General features: G+C 41.4%; 1 protein-coding gene across 1 annotated transcript in view; it reads right to left on the reverse strand.

Annotated features, from left to right (window-relative positions):
• Positions 1-24894, reverse strand: part of ADAMTS20 (ADAM metallopeptidase with thrombospondin type 1 motif 20) — a 294657-nt gene that overhangs the window by 194006 nt on the left and 75757 nt on the right. The window contains exons 9-10 of the mRNA XM_030215611.1: positions 23269-23415; positions 14455-14596 (exon numbers count right to left, since the gene is read on the reverse strand). Of these exons, the coding sequence (XP_030071471.1) occupies positions 14455-14596; positions 23269-23415 (289 nt within the window). The remainder of the gene's footprint in view (positions 1-14454; positions 14597-23268; positions 23416-24894) is intronic.

Below are 24894 nucleotides of genomic sequence, written 5' to 3' on the forward strand. Positions count from 1 at the left end.
CTTGGCTTTGCTCAGAGCCAAAGAAATAGTTTTTGTTAAATGTTAAAGTTCATGTTGATGACCAGGAAGGGGCTCTGGCTGTTATGGGTCCTTCAGAGAGTGTGGATTTATTAGCATTTCTTGAGTCTTAGCTAGAGTATACTCCTGGTAACTTTTCTTAATGAAGGAGATAAAATTGTGGTGGTTCAAGCTTATTTTGCTTACTTTATTTTTTTTTTTTTTGTCTATTAGATTGTAAGCTCTTTGAGCAGGGACTGTCTTTCTTCTATGTTTGTGCAGCGCTGCGTACGCCTTGTAGCGCTATAGAAATGCTAAATAGTAGTAGTAGTAGTATTTGTCAATCTCTGTGAGGGAGTAAATGGTATAGCGGCAGTTGTCCCTAAGAACACTCCCTCACTGAGGAGGCTGTTAAGCCACCTTGCAGCAGGTGGCACTAACTTGAGGAATCAGAAGCTGAAGCAGAGCCATCATAAGCATAGAGATGTTAGGCTATCTAGCCAGGAGGGGGGGCTCAGCAGTGAGCAGGAAGTAAAAGCACTATGGCAGAACACAACAGGAAAGCCCTGGGAGGAGAGAAGCCACCCTGCAGTGCAGTGTTGCCAGGTGGGCGGTTTTCCCGCCCAATTGGGCGGTTTTCTGTGACCTACCGCGGGAAATTTTTGCCCGTGGCAGGTTGTGTTTTTTTGGGCTTGTTTTGGGGTCTTTCGGCGTTTTTTTTTGCGGTTTTTCGGGCCGCGGGGGGCGGGGCTAGTGGCGTTTTGGGTGGGGTTAGTGACGTTTTGGGCGGGGTTAGTGACGTTCTGGGCGGTGACGGGGAGGTGGGGCCGGTGACGGAAGAGGCGGGGCTGATGACAGCGGGGGCGGGGTTGATGACGGCGGGGCGGGGTTGATGACGGCGGGGGTGGGGGTGTCAGGGGCGGGGTTTGACTTTGGGTGGGTTTTGGGCTGGTTTTGGGCTCGTTTGGGTGGGAAAAAAATTTTCCACCTGGCAACCCTGCTGCAGTGTAAGCAAGGAGGTTTGATAACAGGAGATGGCATGAGCCTATCTTGCCCCTTTAGAGAGGCTGAAGCCAGTAGGCAGAGCTTGTCACCCTATAAATTTCATTATTTTAGGTGTACAAAGATGGTGGCAGCTGCATTGGGGAGAATTAAAACCTCTGTAGGTGTACACCGGCTTCAGCCTTGTAACATCCTGTTATCAAACCTCCTTGAATGTAAACTACCAGAACCTGGCTAAGGCAGGCCAAGCTTTAACTTTAGTTTTACAAGAATCCTGTTCTTGAGGTCTGGCTGGGGCCAGACCTGTGTGTGTGCAACCCTGCAAGTAGCTGTGTGTACTGTGAGTTTGAGGCCTGTCAGCTACAGGCCTGTGTGAGGTTTGCCTCTGAAATTAAAGAGACCTTATTCTTTATTTACTGTACCTGTGAGGTAACAGGGTACAGCATTTGTTTAATAAAGAGGTTTGTTTCACTTTTTATCCTTATCAGACTTTTATAAAGGCCCACCTCAGACTTTTATAAAGGCCCACCTCTCCAACCCTGCTCACACTCTCACACTCTGAAATTACTATAGTTAAGCCTACAAAGTTGGATTCAAACCACTCAATACACTGCCCCTATTCCCAGAGATCTCAAATGATCTATCAAGATACCATCACGGACAGTATCAAAAAAAGCTGAGATGTCTAGAGTTACCATAATGTATCAGTACCTCTGTTGAATCCACCACACAATGAATCAAATACAGATATATGAAGACTTTCGGTAGAATAATGGGACCTGAAACCATATTCAAACAATTATTTGAATCCAAAAAAATCTTGTAACTGGATTAAAACTACCTTTTTTCAAAAGTTTTAACAGAAATTTCAAATTTGAAATAGGTTGACAGTGTTCAAATCATTTATATCACCGTTCACATTTTTTAAACTGAGGCATTTTTTAAATCAGCAGGGACAATAGCCTCTGACACAAATTTATTAACCAACTCACTTATCGGACCTGCTAAATCAGTTTGCAGAAGTTTAATAACCGAAGGAGATCATACATTCAAAGAACATTGATTCATATTCTGCCCTTTCAGGATTTCTCTAATCTGTTTAGGCATAAACAATGATAAATCAGTCCAAATGATAGAAACACTTAAATCACATTTAGAAACAGCAAGGCCCTGAAAGGACTGAGATAGTGCCTGTACTTTCTTATCCAAAAAAGTAAAAACATCCTGACATGTAAGAACACCATATGGTTTAACTTTGCTAGAGATTAATTTCTTCACTATCGAAAAGAGTTCTTTAGCATCATTGGGTGCCTGAGATATCAAATTATCAAAGTATTCTCTCTTAGCTGCATAGTAAGTTGCTGGTACTCTTGCAAACAAGCATGATAATCCATAAGGGATTCATGGTTGTGTGTTTTATGCCATAGTCTTTCCTTTTTTCGCAACTTTTGGTTAGCCAATTTAATACAATCAGAAAACCATGGCACTGTATGAGATCTTCTTTTTACGCTAATTTCCATGGGAGCTATAACATCAAGATTTTCTGTTAATGAGGAATCCCAAAGAGTAACTGTATCTTCAATCTCTAAAGAATCCAAAGAAGATAACTTAGAGCACTATAAAGATCTCAGTTTATCCGCGTCAATCTGGGAGCGCATGGACCTCCTCTTAAAGGGAGGAGAAACATTTAAACTGTTTTTAAAAGAAAATGATAGCGATGATGTTATGATCAGTCCATGGCACTGACAAATCTGACACAGATAAACAAGGATTGTTGGCAATACAATGACAAATAAAACAATAGTACGAACAGGAATATGAGTAGGACCCTTAATCACCTGTTTCCATCCTATTTTCTGCTATTCATCTCTGGAATAGTTTACCAAAACAGTTACATTCCATAACTAATCTTTTTGCTTTTCTGAAGGCTTTGAAAACATCCCTTTTCTCTAATGGTAAATGAATGGTTTAAATTTGTTTAATTTCTTTGGTTTACATATCTAGTTGTTACATTCTGATCTTTTGCATCAGTGTTTTAATCTTTAGTTACCCCACCTTGAATTCCTTTGAGAAGATTTCGCAGGTTATAAAACTCAGATAAGATAACATAACAAAGGTAAAAAATTAGCAGCAAGACAACCTGATGAACTGTACAAAAGAAATAAATCAAGGTCCTTCGATTGAACCCACAAGGATTCAATGGATTCTGAAATAAAGGAATCCTTGAAGCATTTAGCTAAAATTAACAGGCCTCCTCCTCTACATTAGTATATGGTAAATAACCTGGAGGACAAAGTTGATTCAAAATCACTGAGGAGGTCTTTTACTAAAGCTTATCTCGAATTATCTGCAGCAAGGTCCATTTGCAGTGTTTGCCAAACCTGGTCCTGGAGGCACCCCAGTGGGTCAAGTTTTCAGTATACACACAATGAATATTCATGAGATAATTTGCATACAGTGGAGGCAGTGCATGCAAATCTCTCTTATAAATATTGATTGTGGGTATCCTTGGTTTGGGAAGCACTGGCCTAAAGGTTTGATAGATGACACAGATCTCAAAACATACCACAATGTTTTTATTCTCAGTGACAGCTCCTTATGGTTTAAAGTCAAAGATACTAATGATACCCTGCATGATTTACCTTGGAAAATGGACTCATAGATCCAGTACCAATTAATCTTCTCCCCAGCATGTACTATCCTGAATACAGAATGAAAATTGCTACTCAAATGGCTTTACACACTATGCTTAGAGAACTAGTGACAGCTCTTTCAGAAGGTAAACCACTTCCTAGTTACCTGCTTATTTAGAACAATGTATTTCACAAATTCATTTTCTTAAAACAGCTGCACCAGAACTCAAACCCCCTAATACTGAAAAACATTTAACTAGCCAGGAACGGCACCTGGCCGGTTAAATGGCACTTAGCTGGCTATCTGGTGATATCAGTGAGGGATAGCTGGCTATCCCCTGCTGATATTCCTGGTTAGAGGATAGGAGATAACCAGCTATTATCACATGATATAGCCAGGTATCCTCGAATATTCACCACATAGCCGGTTATTATAAGCGACCACATTGGGATGCTTAGCTGGAATATCTTTGGACAGTGTAAACTTAACCAGATATCTCCAAATACCAACTTAGCCGGTTAAGTTTAAACTGACCAAAAATAAACTGGATATTCAATGCTAGTCACTGGAAATGGACCGACATTGAATATCCAGGCTGATCACTGACTTCGGGAGTTAGCCGGGCTCCCTCCCAGGGCCACCGAGAGGGGGGGGCAGGGGGGACAAAATTCCCCGGGCCCGGGCCTCCAAGGGGGGCCTGACGCCGCAGTCCCCTCCACCCGCCCCCCTCTGTCCACCACCGGGCCGGCCCCCCCCTGAATTCAAATCATCGCGCCTCACCTCAACCTCGCTCTGTATGAAAGAAGCACAGCGGCAGCAGTCTGCAGATCGCCTCCCTTTGGGCCTTCCCTCCCTGTGTCCCGCCCTTGTCTGATGTAACTTGCGCGAGGGCGGGACACAGGGAGGGAAGGCCCAAAGGGAGGCGATCTGCAGACTGCCGCTGCTGCGCTTCTTTCACACAGAGTGAGGTCGAGGTGAGGCGCTATGATTTGAATTCAGGGGGGCCCAGTCCGGTGGTGGACAGAGGGGGGCAGCGGCGACAATGACCTTGGGGGGGGGGGCGGCCTTGCCCCGGGCCTGGCCCAGTCTCTCGGCGGCCCTGCTCCCTCCCGCAGTCTATCAGCCCCAAAGTTTTGTGTTCCTCACCTGGATAGGACAATCAAAATGGGCTTATCCAAAACTGGCAACAAATTATGTTTAAGCAGCCCTGCCTTTAGGCATCTCAATACAAGTTTCTTAAACTGCTTGAATTAGTTTGTGTTCACAGTTGAATATTAGATCTAATTAGTTCCACCAAGCAATAAAATAGAACCATTTCTTCCTCTGCAGGTGGAATTCAAAAGCACTCTTTCTACCAGCTTGGCAACTTGCCTGTTTTAATTAGATGCAATGAATGCAGGCATTATTGACATTTTAAGAGGACAATGACATCAAATAAAATCATGTTTCAGTTTCCTATTGTACAAAACCCTTTGATACACATTTTCTGTATAGTCACAATTTAATTATGTGAAGCAAAGACAGACCCATGAGGTCAAACATTTTAGAGAAACTTTTCAAAGCATTCATGTACAGACAACCTACTGCCATGGGAAATAAGAACTAGCATTTTCAACTTACACAGAGACACATCTGGTACATCTGATTAAGGATTTATTTTACAAAGCTGCGCTAGCGATTCCTGTGCAGCAAATGAGAGGAAGCCCATAGGAATTGAATGAGTTTCCTCTCTTTTACTGTGCAGGAATCAGTAGCGCAGCTTTGTAAAAGAAAACCTAAGATTTTAAACTCTTGTGTGGACTGTGAGAAATTGCAGAACCTTGTGAGACTGGAAGAGTTGACATCCAAATGGCAGATTTAATGTGGACAATGGCAAAGAGATGCACAACAGGAAGAATAACTTTAATTCTGCGATTAAAGATTAACTGAAAGCATCTTGAAAGAGAAACATATGAATGAGAGAGATGAAATGTCAAATGGGCAGGAGACTCTGGTGAGTGAGTTGAGAAGGCAGAAGGAAACAGAAACCAGAGCCTGGGACCAACATGATTTGAAAAATAAAGTGACCAGACAACAACAGAGAGAGAAAAAAATATTGTTTATTTTGTGAGAATATGTCAGATTTGAAATGTGTATCCTGCCAGAGCTGGTGTTAGACATGGCTATAGCCCAAGCAGAAATTTCAGAGGGGACCTCAAAGCTCACTACCAGGCCATGCTGCCTTCAGCTTTCAGCAGACTTAGGGCTCTCTCTGGCCAGGGGACAGTTGTCCTAGTTGCACTCCCCTAACACCATCCCTGGCAAGTGATGTTTATATTTTGCAAGGTATAGGAGGAAATGCATTTTTCTCTATTTCTTTGGTGTGGCTTCTTAGGATTTTGGTTTAATATTGTGATAAAGTCACATCCAGGATAGTTGGGTTAAGGCAGTTTCAGTCTGAACTACAAGTCCCAGAAGGCATTGCAGGCAAGGAGCCAGGGGGGGTGAGATGAGGAACCCGGACTGGACTTCTAGCTGCAATAGGGGAAGACAAGGGAATAAGCTGACAGGATGTGTAGATTGGCTGCCCCTAGGAGGAAAGAGAGCTAGGAAACACTGTGTGCAGCAGCTCCTCATTAGGCTCATGCTCAACTCAGCTGGTATGGGTGTGTAGAGAAGCTAATGAGTGGAGAATGATTGGTTGTGAAGGCAGAAGCCAGGGATTGATTAGGCAGGTGGGAAGGAGTCTCAGCGGTTCAGTTCAGGGAGAGCAGCAAGGAAGGCGAGAAGCAGTTGCAGGCTGAAAACCCTTGGGCAGGGAGGTCCCTAAAGTACTGAAGTCTGAGAAGTATTTGCAGGCTGAAAACCCTTGGGCAGGGAGGTCCCTAAAGTACTGAAGTCTGAGAGGCAGTTGCAGGCTGAAAACCCTTGGGCAAGGAGGTCCCTAAAGTACTGAAGTCTTGGAAGTATTTGCAGGCTGAAAATCCTTGGGTCAGAAGAAGTCCCTAAAGTATTGACCTTACTAGTGAAGCTGTTGCAGGGGGAATCCCTTGGGTGTGAGGAGTCCCTAAAATATGGAGCTCATTATGAGGGTGAAGAAAATAGAAGTATAACTGCTGCTTTGTGATTTAACTATGATGATGAATTGAATGGACTGCTGCTGTTTGGAATTGAACTAATGGTTATGGTGCACTGGATAAAGAGCCTAGACTGAAGCCGACTGTAGCCTATATTGAATCCTGACATGTGCTAAGAGCCTTCTGCTTAAAGGGGACTACTGGCCACACACTTTCAGGTGGCTTATATGTGCTTAGGATTGAAGGTGAATGCTGCTGTTGGAACTGTGTACTAGAAACCTGTATGGAATGAAGTCCTTGAGTTTGAAGTACGGGTGGATATCTATTTCTTCATTGTACTGGGAGCCTGTGGCTGGAGGAGATTGTTCTATCCCTGGCTGCACAAGAAAGGCCCCTGGTTACAATATATGTTTATCATTTTCGGTCAGCTATTACGTATTTGGCATTTGTGTTCTGTGTGTATGATCAAGGTATTCTATTAGCTTGAATTTTCTGTGTAGCATTCTATACTAATTTGGCTCGTTCAGTTTTCCCAATAGTGGAAGGGGTATTTGTGAGGGGGGAGGGAAGACAGGAGGGGTTTTTTTAAATCCATGTTCTGTATTGGTTGTGATTTATAAAACAACAGCTGTACAGAATATTATTTCTTTTTATACTTTAATAAAATGATTTAAATATAAAATCATAACTGTTTGAGGTTTGTGCAAATAGGATCAGACAGAGTTTGGGGGGCAGGGACAGAACTCACGGGGATGGGGCGGGCACAGGAACAGAGCTCACGGGGACAGGGGTGGGGACGGAGACAAACTTTGTCCCCATGTCATTCTCTATTCAGATGGCTCAGTGGGGCAGAGACAGGGGGTCCCCAATTAGGGAAAGTAAGTTAAGAAGTTTCCCCTCTATAAAATTTCTGGAGCACTTAGAAAAGCCGGGTCAAAACAGCAGGCCCCTTATGTATAATGCTCAAGAGCAGGGAAGGAACACCTACAAATGGGAACCCATAAAGGAACGTGAGGATTTTTCACCCTGAGGGAGGGATAGGAGGAGCAGTCCAGTTTACTCTTGGCCAATAAGAAACCCAGAGAGAACTGTCCAATCAGAGAAAGGTAGACTAAGATGTAGAACTTTAAGAGTCATCTTCCCTTGATAGAAGAAAAGGAAATGAAGCTTCCAGAGGACACTGAGATGGTGTGGGATGTTGAGGAGGAAGATGAAGAACCAATGGATAGTACCGACTGGGCCAGCCAAGAGGACATAGGGATTGAACCTTTTTTGAAATGTAAAACTTTCCTTTTGAAGGAAAGCCAGATAAGGAAGTAACTGGCTGAGGAAGCAAGAAGAGATGACCTTCCTCCCTTTTCCCTGTTTGTGCTCCTTGGGTAGAAAAAGGGTTTTTGGAAAAAGGAAACTTGAACTTTGTGATTTAAAATTTGTCTTCCTTGTGTGTTGGATGCGACTATGCTGAAGGAAGCTCTGGGTGCCTTGCTTTTTCTTTCAATCTTAAGGCACCTGGCCGCAAATGTTTTGCGGAGAGATGTTACTGAATTTGCATAAGCTGGGAGAGGGACAAATTTGCATATTTGTTATTTTATTAAACTGTTCTATCTATTGAAAAGACTTGTGGGAATGTTGCATTTTTGTTTCTTTTTGGGTAAGGACTACTATGAGGAACTACGAGTCATAATAAGTCTTTTATTTTCCACTTCACCCTAAGTGTACGAGTAGCCAGGAAGACAGACCTGAAACCCCTGGGGAACTGTTATGGGATGATTTTCTTTTGGAGATCCTTGGTGGTTCAATAACTCTGGGCCTTTTAGAGCAGGGGTGGTGGTTGAGACTCCCAAAGACTAAGGAGGCCTTCCAATCTACATCTTATCTGTCTTTGAAGGGGCACCATGACATCAGCTATGCAATTAATGCACTCATTTTGGCTAGGATATCTCTGTACATCTAAGTGGCTTAAGCCAGCAGATGACAACTGGTGGCAGATGGCAATTCTTTTATCTGCTTAAGTGACATATTTGTAATATATTTATACTATAATTTGATAGGCTGGAAAGGGGCATATCAGTTCAAGATTATTATTGTATTCTGTTTGGTTAATAAAGCTATGGCCCTGTTTTTACCATATATGTGTGTGTTATAGTTATAGTTTATTGGTATTTGCTAGATCGCTCTGACAGGGCAGAGCAGAGTGACGTACAATTTAATAACAAAATTCAATAAAACGATAAGTAAAGAACTCCAATTTAGATAAGATAGTAATACACTCATAAAAAGAGGAAGAAGAGCTAGGGAAATGCAAAGACAGAGGAGGGGATCGGGTAGGAAGGAGGAATGTTAAATCCATCCGACAAGCCTAGTCAAACTGGCTCTCCATGGGCCTGATTAAATAGCCAGGTCTTTAACTCAGCTTTAAAGCTTTTAAACAACAAATTGCTATGAACAGAAATAGGAAGGGAAAAGAAAGCACTGTGCCTAGTTGACTCTAAATGTGCAGGCTTTGGGCCTGGAAGAATTAGACGGTGGTCACTTAAAGATCAGAGAACTCTGTTGGGTGAATAAGGGATTGTAAGGTTGAATAGATAATCTGGAACATCTAACCTGAAAGCTTTAAATGTAATTGCTACCTTGTAAATTATCCGCTGTTCTACAGGCAACCAGTGATATCTTTTCAGTAAATGGGTTATGTAGTCTTACCGACGTGCATGACAAAGTAATCTGATGGCTGTGTTTCAAATTTTTTTCAAGACATATTTGAAGATAATGTCTAATACTAAATTAAATATATAATAAAAGAAAGGGATAGGATAAGTGAAGAGAGATGAAAAGAAAGAGAGAGCAGAGGCAAACAAAAGGGGGTGGAATAAGGAAAAAAACAGAATTTTTTTATATTTCTTTGTTTTTATTATGTTTTATGATAGTTATTATAATCTGAGTAATTTGTATGAATGTTCCTAATTGACTCTCTGGTTTTGCTGTGCTTTTCTATCAGATATGGATTTCAAAGTGTATTTTTATATTATTTTAATATTGATTTTATTGTTATTATATTGTAAACCATTCTGATTTACTTTTGTAATAAGTGACGGTCTAGTAAATAAATAAAGGGTTTGAAGTTTCTTCCGTGCAGATCATGGTAACTGTCACAGTGCTGAAATGAGATCTGAATCCTGACTGTTGAAAATGCAATGCTAGTATCTCATCCAAGAAGGTCGCAAGCTGATGAAATACTACAAGGATTTTAGACATGAAACAAAGATCTGAAATGAGGTGATAATAGTTGGAAAAAATAGGGTGAAGCATAGGTTTTTTTTTAGGAGATGAACTCTATGGAATGCTTCCACATATCAGGGAACTGGCCACATGCCAGACTTAGATTGATTATAGCCAAAAGGGTTGGGAGGAGACTTAATTCCAATACTTTCAACCAGGAGGAAGGGATAGGATCACAATGACAGTATGTGGTTTTCACTGTGCCCATAGATATTTTCAGAGAGAAAAGGGATTAGTTATGAAAGGAGGATCAAGTAAAAGCGCCAGCCATGTTCAAAGCAGGGGGGAGGGTGTGGAAACGAGAGTAAAGGTGGAAGGAGCAATGAGAAATTGAGCAGGATGCACTGAGAATGGCTTTAGTGGAATTGCCATCTGTTGGTAAATCTTGAGGATTAGGGGATTTTTGTAATCTCTTGGTGACATAGACCTTTTTAGCTTTTAGTAAATCAGTAGGAGATCTTGATTTTTTCCAGATTCTCTCAGCCCGCCAGTACTGTCTTAAGTAGGCAAAGGTTGGGACAATACCAAGGGTTTTTCCAAGCAGATTTAGGGTCAAGAAGCATTTTAGGGGCAATAGTGTCAAGAATGTGAGTTAAAATAGAATGCCAAGAATCAACCTGATCATTAAGAGATTTAGATGTGAAACCTGCAGGAACTGAAAATAGTTCAGGAGAAAGAATTACATCAATTTGTGATAGCTGCCTGGTCCTGCAGCCAGAGACTGATGAGGGCTTATGGGTAGTAGGTGTTAAGGATAGTTCAAAGAGTTCAAGGAAATGGTCAGACCATGAAAGCGGGGTTGACGAAAAAAAAGTAAGGAGAACCGGTGAGTCGCATATAGTAAGAAACAAATCTAGAGCATGACCTGCTGCATGAGTTGGAAAGGAGATCCATTGGAGAAGGCTGAGGTCAGTCAAGGAAGTGTTTAGTTCTAGAGTTTCTGGGGTCATCAATGTGAACATTCAAATCACCTAAAACAAGCAAGTTATTTAATTTTTGTTACATTTGTACCCGCGCTTTCCCACTAATGGCAGGCTCAATGCGGCTTACATGGGGCAATGGAGGGTTAAGTGACTTGCCCAGAGTCACAAGGAGCTGATTGTGCCTGAAGTGGGAATCGAACTCAGTTCCTCAGGACCAAAGTCCACCACCCTAACCACTAGGCCACTCCTCTGGGAAGCAAATTGTGGTTTCGGCAAGAGCCTGGAGACATGAATCCCAACCCTCAGCAGTGAGAGAAGGAGAGCAATAAAATGGAAGAATATGCAGAGGGTAGCTTGCATCTATTCTGATAAGCAGAAGTTCAGGATAGGAAAAGGGGGACGGAATCTCAGATTCTTAGATCATTAGCATAGATAATAGTCAAACCGCCACTCTGTTTAGATGATCTGGATACAGAGATAACATCATAATTTTCTGGGAGTCAGGCATAAAGAAGGGACTCTTCACCTGTCCTCATCCAAGTTTCAGTAAGACAGAACAATGAACATATACGATTCTTGATCTGCTCACGAGTCAAGAAAGACTTAGATCTCAAGGACCTGCAATTCAGAAGTCCAATCAGTACATCTGAGGCATCTGTGGGGTGATGAGTCCCTCGGGAAGGGAAGAAGGTAAACCGTAGGAGAAAGACACTGTTTGTGCCACGGGGCAGTGGGATGATTCCCCCAGAACACCGGAATGGGCAGACACAGAAGTTCTCCACCTGCATCAGACATGCAACTGATTTTAAGGAAAATGAAAGTAATCTTGTCACAAGCTGTACTGGGCTGGGCTGAAAAGCCCTTAATATAGTGAAACAGAGGCAGTTCTGGGTTCAGATAAGCTTACAGAGATCATGTGATCATGAGTTTGGGTGGAGGGCAAGTTCAAGGAAGGAGCAGTGCTCCAGGAAGCATCAGCAGAGCAACAATTAGAGGTCACATGACCAAGGGTTTGGGTGGAGGGCAGGCTCAAGGAGGGAACAGTGCTCCAGGAAGCGAAGGCAGAGTAACAATCAGATGTCACATGACCAGGAGTTCGGGTGTAGAGCAGGCTCCAGGAGACAGCAGTCCTTTGGTCTTTTCCCAGCGTGGCAGTGCTTATGTAAGGGGGCACAGAAATGGGAGGATCATGGGCGGAAGGGGGCTTTCCTTACATTTACGTGCATTGTTATAGAATGAGGGGGAAATACGCACTTAATTTAGGTGCATACATTTGCATCATATTTAGAATTCACCCCTAACCCACTAATTCTATAAAAGACCCCAAAAACTGCACAAGTAAATTAATTTGCAATAATTAGATGCAATTGGAATATATGTGCATAAATTTTACTTGCAAGTTGAAAAAGCAGAAGCAAAAATTGGAGGGTCAAGGGTAGAATGGGAGCGTTCCTCACATTTACGTGCATTGTTACAGAATAAGAGGCAATATGCGCCTAATTAGAGCATGTACATTTGCACCATATTTCAGTTGGTGCCAATGGCCACACCTATAGTTAGGCATGATTCCTGGGCTTAAGTGTTATTCTATAAACTGCACCTAATTTTAAATGTGGCTTACAGAATAGAACCATTTTTGGCACCATTTTTTTCAGCACCATATATAGAATTCACCCTAATACACTTTAGTAAAAGGACCCCTTAGTGCATGCTAAATCAATTTAATGAACTCATAGGTTAAGCATGTGTGTTAAGTCAATTGGTGCATGTTAAACAGTTCTAATATGCAATAAAATTTTATATTAAAATAAATTGTGAAAAGAGCTGAAAAAATCCAAAATTGGAGGCAAAGCCCATATAAACCAAAATGAAACCAAAACCTTTTTGTTTGTGCATATCCCTAAAAAAGAACTATTAGAGTTGCCATCCCCACCCATAAATCACCCTTTAGAGGCAAGAAAGCATAAAATCAGAAGACACCAGGGGTCCTTTTACTAAAGTGCGCTGAAAAATGGCCTGCGGAAGTGTAAGCGTGTATTTTGGCTGTGCACAGAATCATTTTTCAGCGCACCTGTAAAAAAATGCCTTTTTTTATGGACGAAAATGGATGTTCGGCAAAATGAAAATTGGCACACGTCCATTTTGGGTCTGAGACCTTACCGCCAGCCACTGACTCAGCAGTAAAGTCTCACACATTAACCAGGTGGTAATGGTCAATGCATGTTCAAATGCCAATTACCACCCATGCACCAGAAAATAAAAATATTTTCTAGCAAGTGTAGTGGACACGCGTAAAAAATGAAATTACCACCCGGGCCACGTGGTAGCCGGGTGGTGACTCAGAATTGGAACACATTGGGTGCACGTAGGCGCTTACGCGGCATAGTAAAAGGACCCCCCCCCAATCCATAAAGAGCAAACACGAGGCCAACGTATGTTACTATCAATACCATATAGCAAAAGGTAAGAGCAGGAGCTCTAGTGTCCCCACCCCAACTACTGAACGAATGGCCTTGGGCAAGAGTATTGCAATATTTAGATGGTCTATGTGTTAGATAACTCACTAGCTAAATGGAACCACTACACTGGCACTTTGTTAATCATTTTCAGATAATCTAATAAAATACTGAATATAAAAATTAGAAATGAAATAGATGAACTCAGTTCAATTGAAGTGGCACAGCTGCATGCATAAACATTGTAAAAATTGTAATGTAATCATATATTTTAAGATTAAGGGGTCCCTTTTACTAAGCTGCAGTAAAAAGTGGCTTTAGTTACTCTTATGCGGGTTTTACCCATGAGCTAAGGCCATTTTTACTGCAGCCAGCAAATGGCCAATTTTCAATTTTTCTTTTTTCCATTAATGGCCATGTTCTAATGTTCCCATTAGCATGCGGCCGTTAAAAAGAATTACCACAGGAGCACTTACCTATTTCATAGATGGTAACAGCTGACGTGGTAATCTTATGCTAACCAGTTAGCATGTGGGGTTTTTTTTTCCATTAACGGCCATGTTTTAATGTTCCCATTAGAATGTGTCCATTAAAAAGAATTACCACAGGAGCACTTGCCGATATCTATTTCATAGGTGGTAATGGCTGACGCGGTAATCCTTTGCTAACATGTCAGCATGTGGTAATGCAACACGTTAACTGATTAGTGCAGGAACGCCTACTCTCCACCCCCAGACATGCCCCCTCCAACAAATTTTTAAACATTTTTAGCACAAGAGTGGTGCGCAGATTTGGGACTTACCAAAGGACACCTGAGCGAGTCCTGCAGTAAGCCATTTTAAGTAGCATTAAATGCATGCTAGCATTTACTACAGATTAGAAAAAGGATCCCTAAGGGCCCTGTTTACAAAGGCGCGCTAGTGATTTTAGCGTGCTCTAAAAATTAGTGTGCGTTAATGCTAGAGACACCCATATATTCCTATGGGCGTTTCTAGTGTTAGCACAAGCTAATTTTTAACGCACGCTAAAAACATTAGCACTCCTACAGTGCGGCTTAGTAAACAAGGACCTAAGAAAATAAATAAAAGATGTTTTTTACTGCATTCTTACCAAATAAGGACACACTTGTGACCCCAGGCCAAACATAAGCTCACACTGTTTGTTGACATCATACAGTACACCAGGAAGCTGAAATGCAAGTCTGTATACACTTTCACTGGGTTTATCTAGAAGGCATTCCCCATATCCAGTACTGGAAAAGAAATAATAAATTCAAATAAAACTTGCATCCATTTGCATTTCTAAAAAAATACATTTTCAGAAGTAAAAGCATTTAAATCAGTTAGCCTTTGCCTTCCTATAAATATTTTAAATAACTCTGATTGTATACTCAGCAACATAGAAAGGTTACTAAACTATGATCAATTTTAATTTATAACCATTGACACAAATAAGTGACTCACCACTGCAGTGCATGGAATAAAATTATAGTAATTTAGCTGCTTATCTATCTTCAGTGAAATAATATACATATAATTATTTTTGTTATGAAGCAGCTATTCAGTACAAGAATCAAATTACAGTAAATGAATTCCAAAACCAGATCCTCTTTATATCCAATGATAAAGATTCATCAGTAATCATGTTAAAAAGCACAAACCTAGCATAAAAGTCAAAATCTTGCAAAAACAAAAGCCACCAGTGGTGCGTGTGTGTGTGTGTGGGGGGGGGGGGGGGGGCTCACAATGGTAAACTGGGTTAGAAACTGAGGGGTCCTTTTACAAAGGCGTGAGATGGCCTACACATGTATAGGACTCGCCAAATCGGCACTACTACTACTTATCATTTCTATAGCACTACTAGACATACGCAGCGCTGTACCGCCCAGCTATGCATGAGCCGGGCGGTAATTCCGAATTTAGTGCATCAAATCCCACAGTAGAAAATAATTTTCTATTTTCTACTGGGGGCCACTTACCCGGTAGTAAACAGCAATTGGCGTACACTGCATACTTACCAAACAGGTAGTGCATGAGACCTTACTGCTAGGTCAATGGGTGGCGGTAAGGTCTCAGGCCGAAAATGAACGCATGATGGTTTCAATTTTAGCACACGTCCATTTTCCGGCCCCTTAAAAAAGGCCTTTTTTCCTAGATGCAGTACAAAATGGCCCAATGTGCGCCCAAAAGACACGCTCGCACTACCGCAGGCCTCTTTTTACTGCGGATTAGTAAAAGGACCACTGAGTTACAGACGACAGAGAATGGTGGCAAATGGAGTTCAGTGCAGGAAAAGGGGCTCATCACTGGCGTGACTCAAAAAACAGTCCTGGCTTGAGTTGATTTCAATGTTGATATAAATGACTATGGAGGATTTAGGATGAAAAGGTTTGCTCTGTGCAAATGTCACACAGATCACCTTTAGAATGGACTTGGGAGATGGCGTAAAAAAATGGAGTATGATCTAAAAAAGATCAAGAAGGGGCCAAATATTTAGCAAGCACAATTTAATTCAAAGAGTCGATTATTCAGGATGCAAATATCCAAGGGAATAACACAAGATACAAATGAAAAGCAGCTCAAAAGGTAAATATATTTAACAATTGCAAGGTAGTAAATAGGGATGCGCATTCAGTGCCCATTAAAAGAACAAGGGCTACATATACTAAGGTGGTAATGTTTTGCAGTTACCAGACATGTGAAGGACAACTCTACAACTAGACACCTGTGGTTATGTGTCCCTTTATGCACATATGTGTTTCAAACAAGTAGCACTTACGAGCATTAGCATCCTAAGTGCTACTCTAGAATGGTACGTGTAAATGCTAGGGGGGCATACATATGGGTGGAACATAGAAGGGGCATAGGCGGAGCATCTACTTTTATACGATACTTATAAGACCACTATCTTCCCCCCCTCCTCCCCAATATTCAAAACTATTTAACCGTCCAGAACGGATCACGGTCAGTTAAATAGCATTTAAGTGGCTAACTGCAGATATTCAGCGGGAGATAACCGGTTTATCTCCTGCTGAACATCCTGGTTACCGGCTAGCCACAAACCGGTACCAGCTATGTTGATTAGTCAAAATGGGCTACTTAAATAGTAGGCCTATCTTTGACTGCTAAAAGTTAACCGGTTAGTGCTGAATATCGGCACAGCCAGTTAATTTTTTAGCAGCCAAAATAAACCCAGATAGTCAATGCCGGTCCCTGTAAATGGCCTGGAATTGAATATCTGGGTTTAACACGAGCAGCTGAATATTGGGCCCTATACATTATCACCTGGATTCAATAGTGCCTAGAGATCCGCGCCCTATACGTTATCCCATGGATTCAATATTGCCTAGAGATCTGCGCCGAAATCCAGGCACATTCTATAACAATGAGCGTAACTTAATTGGCTTAACAAGTGTTGATAGCACTTAATAAGCAATAATAAGTACTAATTGGTAATAATTAGAATTTACACGCACAACTCCCTAAGCATATTCTGTAATGAACTGTGCCTAAATTCTAATGTGCACAGTTCTAAAGGGGCATGGCTATGGACGGGGAAATGGGTGTTTCGTGGGCATTCCAAAATTTACGCACGTAGTTATAGAATATGGCCCAGTGCATGTAAATCTACACGCAGGGATTTACGTCACATTTTTCTTGGTGTAAATGAAGGCACGAAGTTTTAGGCGCTGGGATATCAACTAAGCATAGTCTATATACCTTGCCTAAATCTAGACACCGCTTGTAGAATACGCTTAGGCAGAAATGTTTACCGTGCAGATTTTTACCGTGCACCTTATCTAGAATCTGGCCCTATGTGCAAAACATGTCACACTTGCACACAGTTACTCCTGGGCACACTTTAGGCGTGCCAATGCAGGTGTGTACTAGTACTTTAAAATGGAAACAAGGCACGCATATGCTGTTACAGAAAAGAATAGGCTCCCTGTTATAGAACTGCCACCTCGTTGCCAAAATTAATGTGCAGTAGCTGCAAAGTCTCTATGGGGTCCTTTAACTAAGCTGCAGTAAGCGCTAGCATGTACTTACCGCAGCTTACAATGGCTTATCATGGGATGCACTCAGGCATCCTGTGGTAAATTTTGGTTCTACGTGTGCAAACCACGTGCTATAAAATATTTTGGAATTTTCTGCGAGGGGGCATATCTGGGGGCAGAGAGTGGGTGTTTCTGTGCCAATCAGTTAATGCATGTACATTACCACGTTCTAACTGATTAGCATAGGATTAGCGTGAGAGTCCTTATCACCTACAAAATAGGTGTCGGTAAATGTTCACATGCTAACCTTGGTTAATGGCAAAATTAGCACATGGTATTCATTGAAAAAATGGAAAATCGGCCATTTTCTGACTGTGGTAAGAGTGGCCTTAATGCGTGGGAAAGACCCACATAAGGGCATGCTAAGGCTGCTTTTTACCACAGCTTAGTAAAAGGACCCCTATATTAACTTTCTGGGGGTATGCCCAGCATCTTCTCATGCAGTTAACAGATAGATGATACCCTTACTGCATGTCAACTGCATTGCAGATAACAAGAATGCAGTTAACACCACTTAACTGGACTTGGATTCTAGATTTATTGTTCGTCTTTTCTCAATCCAAACTCAAGACGAGTGATTTCCCTGACAAAATTAGCTTACAGCGGGGGGAAGAGGGGTTGGTGGTTGAGAGGCTAGGATGGGGGAGGGCAGACTTATACGGGGTCTGTGCCGGAGCCGGTGATGGGAGGTGGGACTGGTGGTTGGGAGGCGGGAAATACTGCTGGACAGACTTATACGGTCTGTGCCCTGAAAAAGACAGGTACAAATCAAGATAAGGTATACACATATGAGTTTATCGTGGGCAGACTAGATGGACCGTGCAGGTCTTTTTCTGCCGTCATCTACTATGTTATGTTACTATGTCTAGTTGTACCTGATACAATAGAGGGTTAAGGGACCCTTTTACTGAGCTGTGCTAGTAAATGGATTTAGCACATCCTAACGCGAGATTTTTCAACATGCTAAGCTCATTTCTAGTGCAGCTGTAACTTCAGCCTTTGTTATTTCTTCTTCTGGCTGTGCACTAATGCTATAATTAGTATGCATAACCTGAAAAAAAATTAATGCAGGAGCCCTTACCGCCTCCTATTTAGGAGGCACTAAGGGCTCCCATATTGTCAATTCAGTTAATGCGCGCTGTGTTTATGTATATGATTATTAAAATTTTTATATTCCACCAAACCAGTTAAGCAAGGGGTTCTCAACCCAGTCCTCAGGACTACTACTACTACGCATCTAGCCAGTCAGGTTTTCAGGATATTAAGCACATAAGCACCGCCATACTGGGAAAAGACCAAGGGTCCATCAAGCCCAGCATCCTGTCTCCGACAGCGGCCAATCCAGGCTTCAAGAACCCGGCACCCCCCCCCCCCCCCCAAAAAAAAAATATATATTTAATAATGTTCAATGGACTTTTCCCTCAGGAATCTGTCCAAACCCCCTTTAAATTCCATAAGGCCAGCTGCTGTCACTACATTCTCCGGCAATGAGTTCCAGAGTCTAACTACACGCTGAGTAAAGAAAACCTTTCTCCTGTTTGTTTTAAATCTACCATATTCTAGCTTCATCTTGTGTCCCCTGGTTTTGTTGTTGTTTGAAAGTGTAAACAATCGCTTCACATCTGTCCGCTCTAGTCCGTTCATTATCTTGTAGACTTCTATCATATCACCCCTCAGCCGCCTTTTCTCCAAGCTGAAGAGCCCTAACCGTCTTAGCCTTTCCTCATAGGGAAGTCGTTCCATCCCTTTTATCATTTTCATCGTCCTTCTCTGCACCTTCTCCAATTCTTTTATATCTTTTTGAGAATATGCATGAGATAGGTCTGCATCTATCTCATGCATCAATTGAGGTAGAAGGCATACAAATCTCTCTCATGTATATTCATTGTAGGTATCCTGAAAACCTGATTGGCTGGATGTATCCTGAGGACTGGTGTGAGAACCCCTGATCTAAGTGGTTTACAATAACAAAAACAACATAAATAAATAGAAAAGAACTCCATAAAAATAATAGAAAAGACCTAAAACAATCAAATCCACGACACCCATTCTACTGTAAAAAAATAATTTAAAAAACCAAACAAACCTAAATCGTAGTTCTCTGGAAACCTAATACACCGTACCCTTCTTGTCTAAATGCATATCAAATACTAACTGAAAAAGAAAATTTTAAGGAAAACCTTAAACTTTTTAAAATTTTCCTCCACTCTAATATACTTCGGTAACCACACTCATTCTCTGCATCAACACCCCGTTCCAAAAAAATAAATACCACGCAGTTAGTGCATGGAGATGGCAAATCTAACGCAAAATCCTGTGCTAGGCCAGTTTTCCTGCGTTAAGCACACATTAGTGCTTAATGTAGTTTAGTAAAAAGGCCCCAAGAAAAAAATGAGAGAAAAAGAATTGCTCTGAGCACAACCTCAGTAGCAAGATGGTGTCACAAGATATTGACAAAACCCAGAAGAAATCTAGTCTGCATAATATGGTACAAGATTAAGGATATATAGAGTCTGCACCATAAGATCTAAGAAATTAAACTTGAAGAGCTAAACATATACATTGCAGAAGAGAGGGTGTTCTGCCCCCATATTCATGGTGGCAGAGTGCATTGTTATGTATATTTAGTATGAGTAATGTTTGTATTCAATTGCTTTGTTTGTGTATAGATAGCACTGTGTACTAGGGCTTCTATCTCTATAGTTTGCAGTTTCCTATGTTTGACTCCTTGTGAGATTTCCCTATTGGCTCTTAGTTTTGGGTCAAGGCCAGCCCTCTCTCTCCCTGGGGGCTGTGATAGAGAGTCCCAGTCTTCCGAGTATACCTTTGTGATCAGCAGCTGTTCTGGAAGGCTGATCCCTCCTATACCTACTGTGAGTCCTGAAAGGAAGTTGACCCAGGAGTTAACTAAAGGAATATTTCTTCACAGTGGATAGTCAAGAAAAGCCTATGGTGTAGGTCACAGCAGAAATAAATTTCAGGAGTATATAGGATAAATAAAGAGGGGTCAATTTTCTGCAGCAGTGGCAACCACGTTAATTAAAATGCCAGCACCAATGTTTAGGTACTTAAATGCAGTACCACTATACTGCACATATAGCCAGCAATATGGAATAAGCATGTAAAGTGTCCACCAAACTATAACTTATCAGGGAACTGCCTGAATATCATCGCTATCTGGAATTTTGCAGCCTGCCCTCACTCTGTCATCCTTCTACCCTTTACTCTGTGGATAGTATTGGCCATTTAGATGAATTTCTGGCCTGATATTATCCATAGAGCAGCTAATAATCCACAGATAGGCAAGTTATATATTCACTGGCCACTGGTGAACATATACCCCGAAATTCTATATATGGCGATATGGTGCCTTAATTTCCACAGGGAAATTAACAGTGCACGTTACTTAATCAGTTAACTAGGTAATCAGTTCTGTCAATTGGATGTTAACAAGCAATTATCAGCACTATTGGCATTAACATTTACACGCACAACCCGCTAAGTGTATTCTGTAATGTGGTACGTGTAAATTCTAAGTCACGTGGAGGGGCATAATCGAACGTCGCCGGTGAAATAGATCGCCGGCGATCTATTTTGGCGGCGGCGCAACAGCTGGCCGGAATCGTATTATCGAAAAAGACGGCCGACCATCTTTTTTTTTCGATAATACGGTTTAGCCAGGCCAAATGCCAGAGTTCACCGGGTTTGAGATGGCCGGTTTTCATAATGAAAAAAAATGCCGGCCATCTCAAACCCGGCGAAATCCAAGGCATTTGGTCATGGGAGGAGCCAGCATTTGTTGTGCACTGGTCCCCCTGACATGCCAGGACACCAACCGGGCACCATACGGGGCACATCTAAAAATGTTTAAAAAATACCCAATGACCTCCCAGGTGCATAGCTCCCTTACCTTGGGTGCTGAGCCCCACAAATCCCTCCCAAACCTACTCCCCACAACTCTACACCATTACCATAGCCCTTATGGGTGAAGGGGCACCTACATGTGGGTAGTGGGTTTGGGGGGGGGGGGGTTGGAGGACTTAACATTTACCACCACAAGTGTAACAGGTGGGGGGGGGGGGGTGGACGTGGGTCTGTCTGCCTGAAGTGCACTGCACCCATTAAAGACTGCTCCAGGGACTTGCATACTGCTGTCAGGGAGCTGGGTATGACATTTGAAACTGGCATAGAGGCTGGCAAAAAAGGTTTTGATTTTGATTTTTTTAGTGTGGGAGGGGGACTACGGGGAGGTCATCCCCCATTCCCTCCAGTGGTCATCTGGTCAGTTGAGGCACCTTTTTGAGGCTTGGTCGTGAAAATAAAAGGACCAAGTAAACCCAACAAAATACTGATGAACGCCACTTTTTTTCCCATTATCCGCGAAAGCCAGCCATCTGTTAGCCACGCACATGCCCGCCCATGTCCCGCCTTCGCTACACCGCTGACACACCCCCTTGAACTTTCGCTGGCAAGGCGACGGGAAAGTGGCGATGCTGTCAAAAAAGCCGCTTTCAATTATACCGATTTTGCCGCTTTTGAGAGATTGCCAGCCATCTCCCGATTTATGTCGGGAAATGGCCGGCGATCACTTTCGAAAATAAGCCTGATAGTTGAAAAGAGGGCGTGGTCATGTGTGGGGCATGGGCGTTTCTAAAATCTATGCGCATTATTATAGAATACACCTGCTCTGTGCCTAATTTAGGTGTCGGGATTTACATCAAGTAAAACATGGTCTAAATGGTTGCATGGAAAGGCGCTCTGCATATTATATATATCCTATTCTATAAAATTTAGGCATGCTTTAGAGAATACACCTAGGCATATTTTTTTCCACATGGATTTTTCAGGTGCCATATATAGAATCTAGCCCATAGGGCCTAATATTCAAAAAGAGTGGATCTCTTACATTTAAGGCTCATTTAAGCCGCATTGTAGGTGCACAAACCTTTTAGCACGTGCTAAAAATTAGCACGCGCTAACACTAGAGACACCCATAGGAATATAATGGGTGTCTCTATCATTAGCGTGCGCTAAAGAGTTGGTGTGCCTACAGTGCGGCTTAGTAAATGGGGCCCTTATGCTCCTAAGTTAGGCTCCTACATTTGTGACCTATTTTCAGTCAAATAAGCCTAAGTTTTCACTGAAAATTCACCTTAATTTAGGAGCGCAAAATTATGCTTATAACTTTAGGCCTGCCATTTACTTGCCTAGATGTATGAACCTATTGCTGCAAATCAGAGTGAAGCTCCTAATAAATCCACTCCTGTTGCCACCCACTTTTTCTGCTCCTAAATTTAGGAGTTTAGTGCAATTTTGAGGCAGTCAGTCCTAGTAAATTTTCAAAGAGGCCAATTTAGGAACATAAATTCTTTGAATATCAGACCCATAATTGCTTAAAATATTGGCCCCCAGAGAATTCTTTGATGCAATGTCAGGTAACCCATAAGCAGCCAAGACAGGCTTTGCAGTCCTTATCTGCCACCATCTCTGCTGTGTTTCTGCTAAACATTCAAAACTTGACAAACTACAGGAAAGGAATCAAAGAGTCTCCTGTAAGGGTCTAGGTTTCATAAGTACTTCTCGCATTGAAAAAAAAATGGCTTTTAAGAAAAGGAAGCTGGTTTCTCTTTGTGTCTGGAGCATGCAGAAGAGTACATTAGCTACCGCCATTATCTCTATAAGCTTATCTATGAAAGAATGTGAAAGATTAAAAGCTCTTTTGTGAAGAAAAAGACACAACACTTGGCAAACATCAGTTTAATAAAACTCCTTGCAAATACAACTAGTTACAAAAACAGGATTTTTTTTTAGCATATATTATCCACTATACACATTTCATCTTGTATGCTGTATATTTCCAGACTTACTCAAGAAATTCAGTGATATACTTCTGACTGCATTTTGACCAAGTCCATGGATTCGTGTTATAATATAACGTTGGAGCCATAACATGGAACTGATGTTTAAATCCAGCTTCTTTACATTTAAAACTGTCATCATGAGGCATATTAAATCTATAACAGGACAAATAACAGGAAAAAGACTATGAGAATATAGCATCCTAAGATGTAAATCTGGTTTGTTTTGGCAACAATGAAAAAAAACTAATGATATTGGCTAAAATTGATCATTGTTTCACTCCTCAGTTAAATTTGTATTTACAGTTTGACAGTTTCAGAAACAAGATATTTGTCTAAATTTTAGGTATTATAAGATAAATTTTCAAAATCTTAGTCACCTTTTATGCAGGCAAAAATAGATTTCTGGCATATATAAATTAGTCATATGTAGGTAACAATTTTCATTCACCTGAATATAAATATGTCCTTTTTAGGAGTCTGTGTACCAAGCCATGGTGAAAACTTTGTAGAATACACTGAACTGGGATACCGCAGGGTTTTCTTGTTTATATTTATGTTTACTATGGACAGGAAATTTGTGCATTCCCAGCAGCAGCAAAGATCAATAGCATCTCCCATCCCTGGAATACCATGTCAAAAGGACCATAGGACCTATTGAATACTCTGTCTTCTCCCATAAAAACAAGCCTTTTTGGCCCATGATGTAACGTCAAAGTTTCCTTGATTTTCCTGTCCCCAGATTACATATTAATATTCACTGCAGACTCCATTACAAAGCCTCAACCATGCAGTTAATCTCTGACACAATCCTTTTTTTCCCTTGGGTGACTGGGGTTGGAATGCTGCGGAGGTGGGAAGGAATTCATAGTCATTATGCAATGATAACACTTATTAGCAAAATCTGGGCTCGTGATTGCCGGATAATGGATGGAACCCTGGTGCTTTGGCTCTTAGTCAAGGATCACTGTTCCAAAAACTAGACTAAACTAAATTGAAAAGAAGTATACAATAGGGAAAAATATCCTTTGGTACTTGTAAATAAAGGCCAGATTCCAACCCTGGTTAGTTGGAAGCCAAGGAAAGAGGGGAAGTTGGTTTAAATAAAAGTGGAGGGGCCATTATTCATTGGGACATATCTAGATAAGAGAGAATCAGTGTTGTACTAGTTACTCTTCAAAGGTAATTAATTACAGTTTCTAGTTACTTCTAGCTTAAAGTACTTAGTTACAGTAATTACATTACTCATTTAGGAATGTAGTTGATTACTGATTATAGTTGCCTGCTTATAGTAACTGATTGTTTTTCCTTTACCAACACCACATTCAAAAATACGTAGGGTGAAAGCTTTATGGTATGTGAAGAGAAGTATCCATCTTATAAATGTGAATGTTGCATAACTTCATCTCTTGATGATTATTTGAAGGAGGTTTGACCAACTCATGGCAACCACATCCTCTGTCATGCTATGTCATGTTGTGCTAGTTACTCTTCAAAAGTAATTAATTACAGTTACTGGGATAGTGAATAAGTAGTTAACTACTTTGTTGATTACTTTAAGAACATAGTTAACTCCAGTAACTAATTACTAGTAACTCAATATTGCATAACACTGGAGAGAATCCCACTTACATG

Source organism: Microcaecilia unicolor, chromosome 10, assembly GCF_901765095.1.
Source record: "Microcaecilia unicolor chromosome 10, aMicUni1.1, whole genome shotgun sequence".
Taxonomy (NCBI): Eukaryota; Metazoa; Chordata; class Amphibia; order Gymnophiona; family Siphonopidae; genus Microcaecilia; species Microcaecilia unicolor.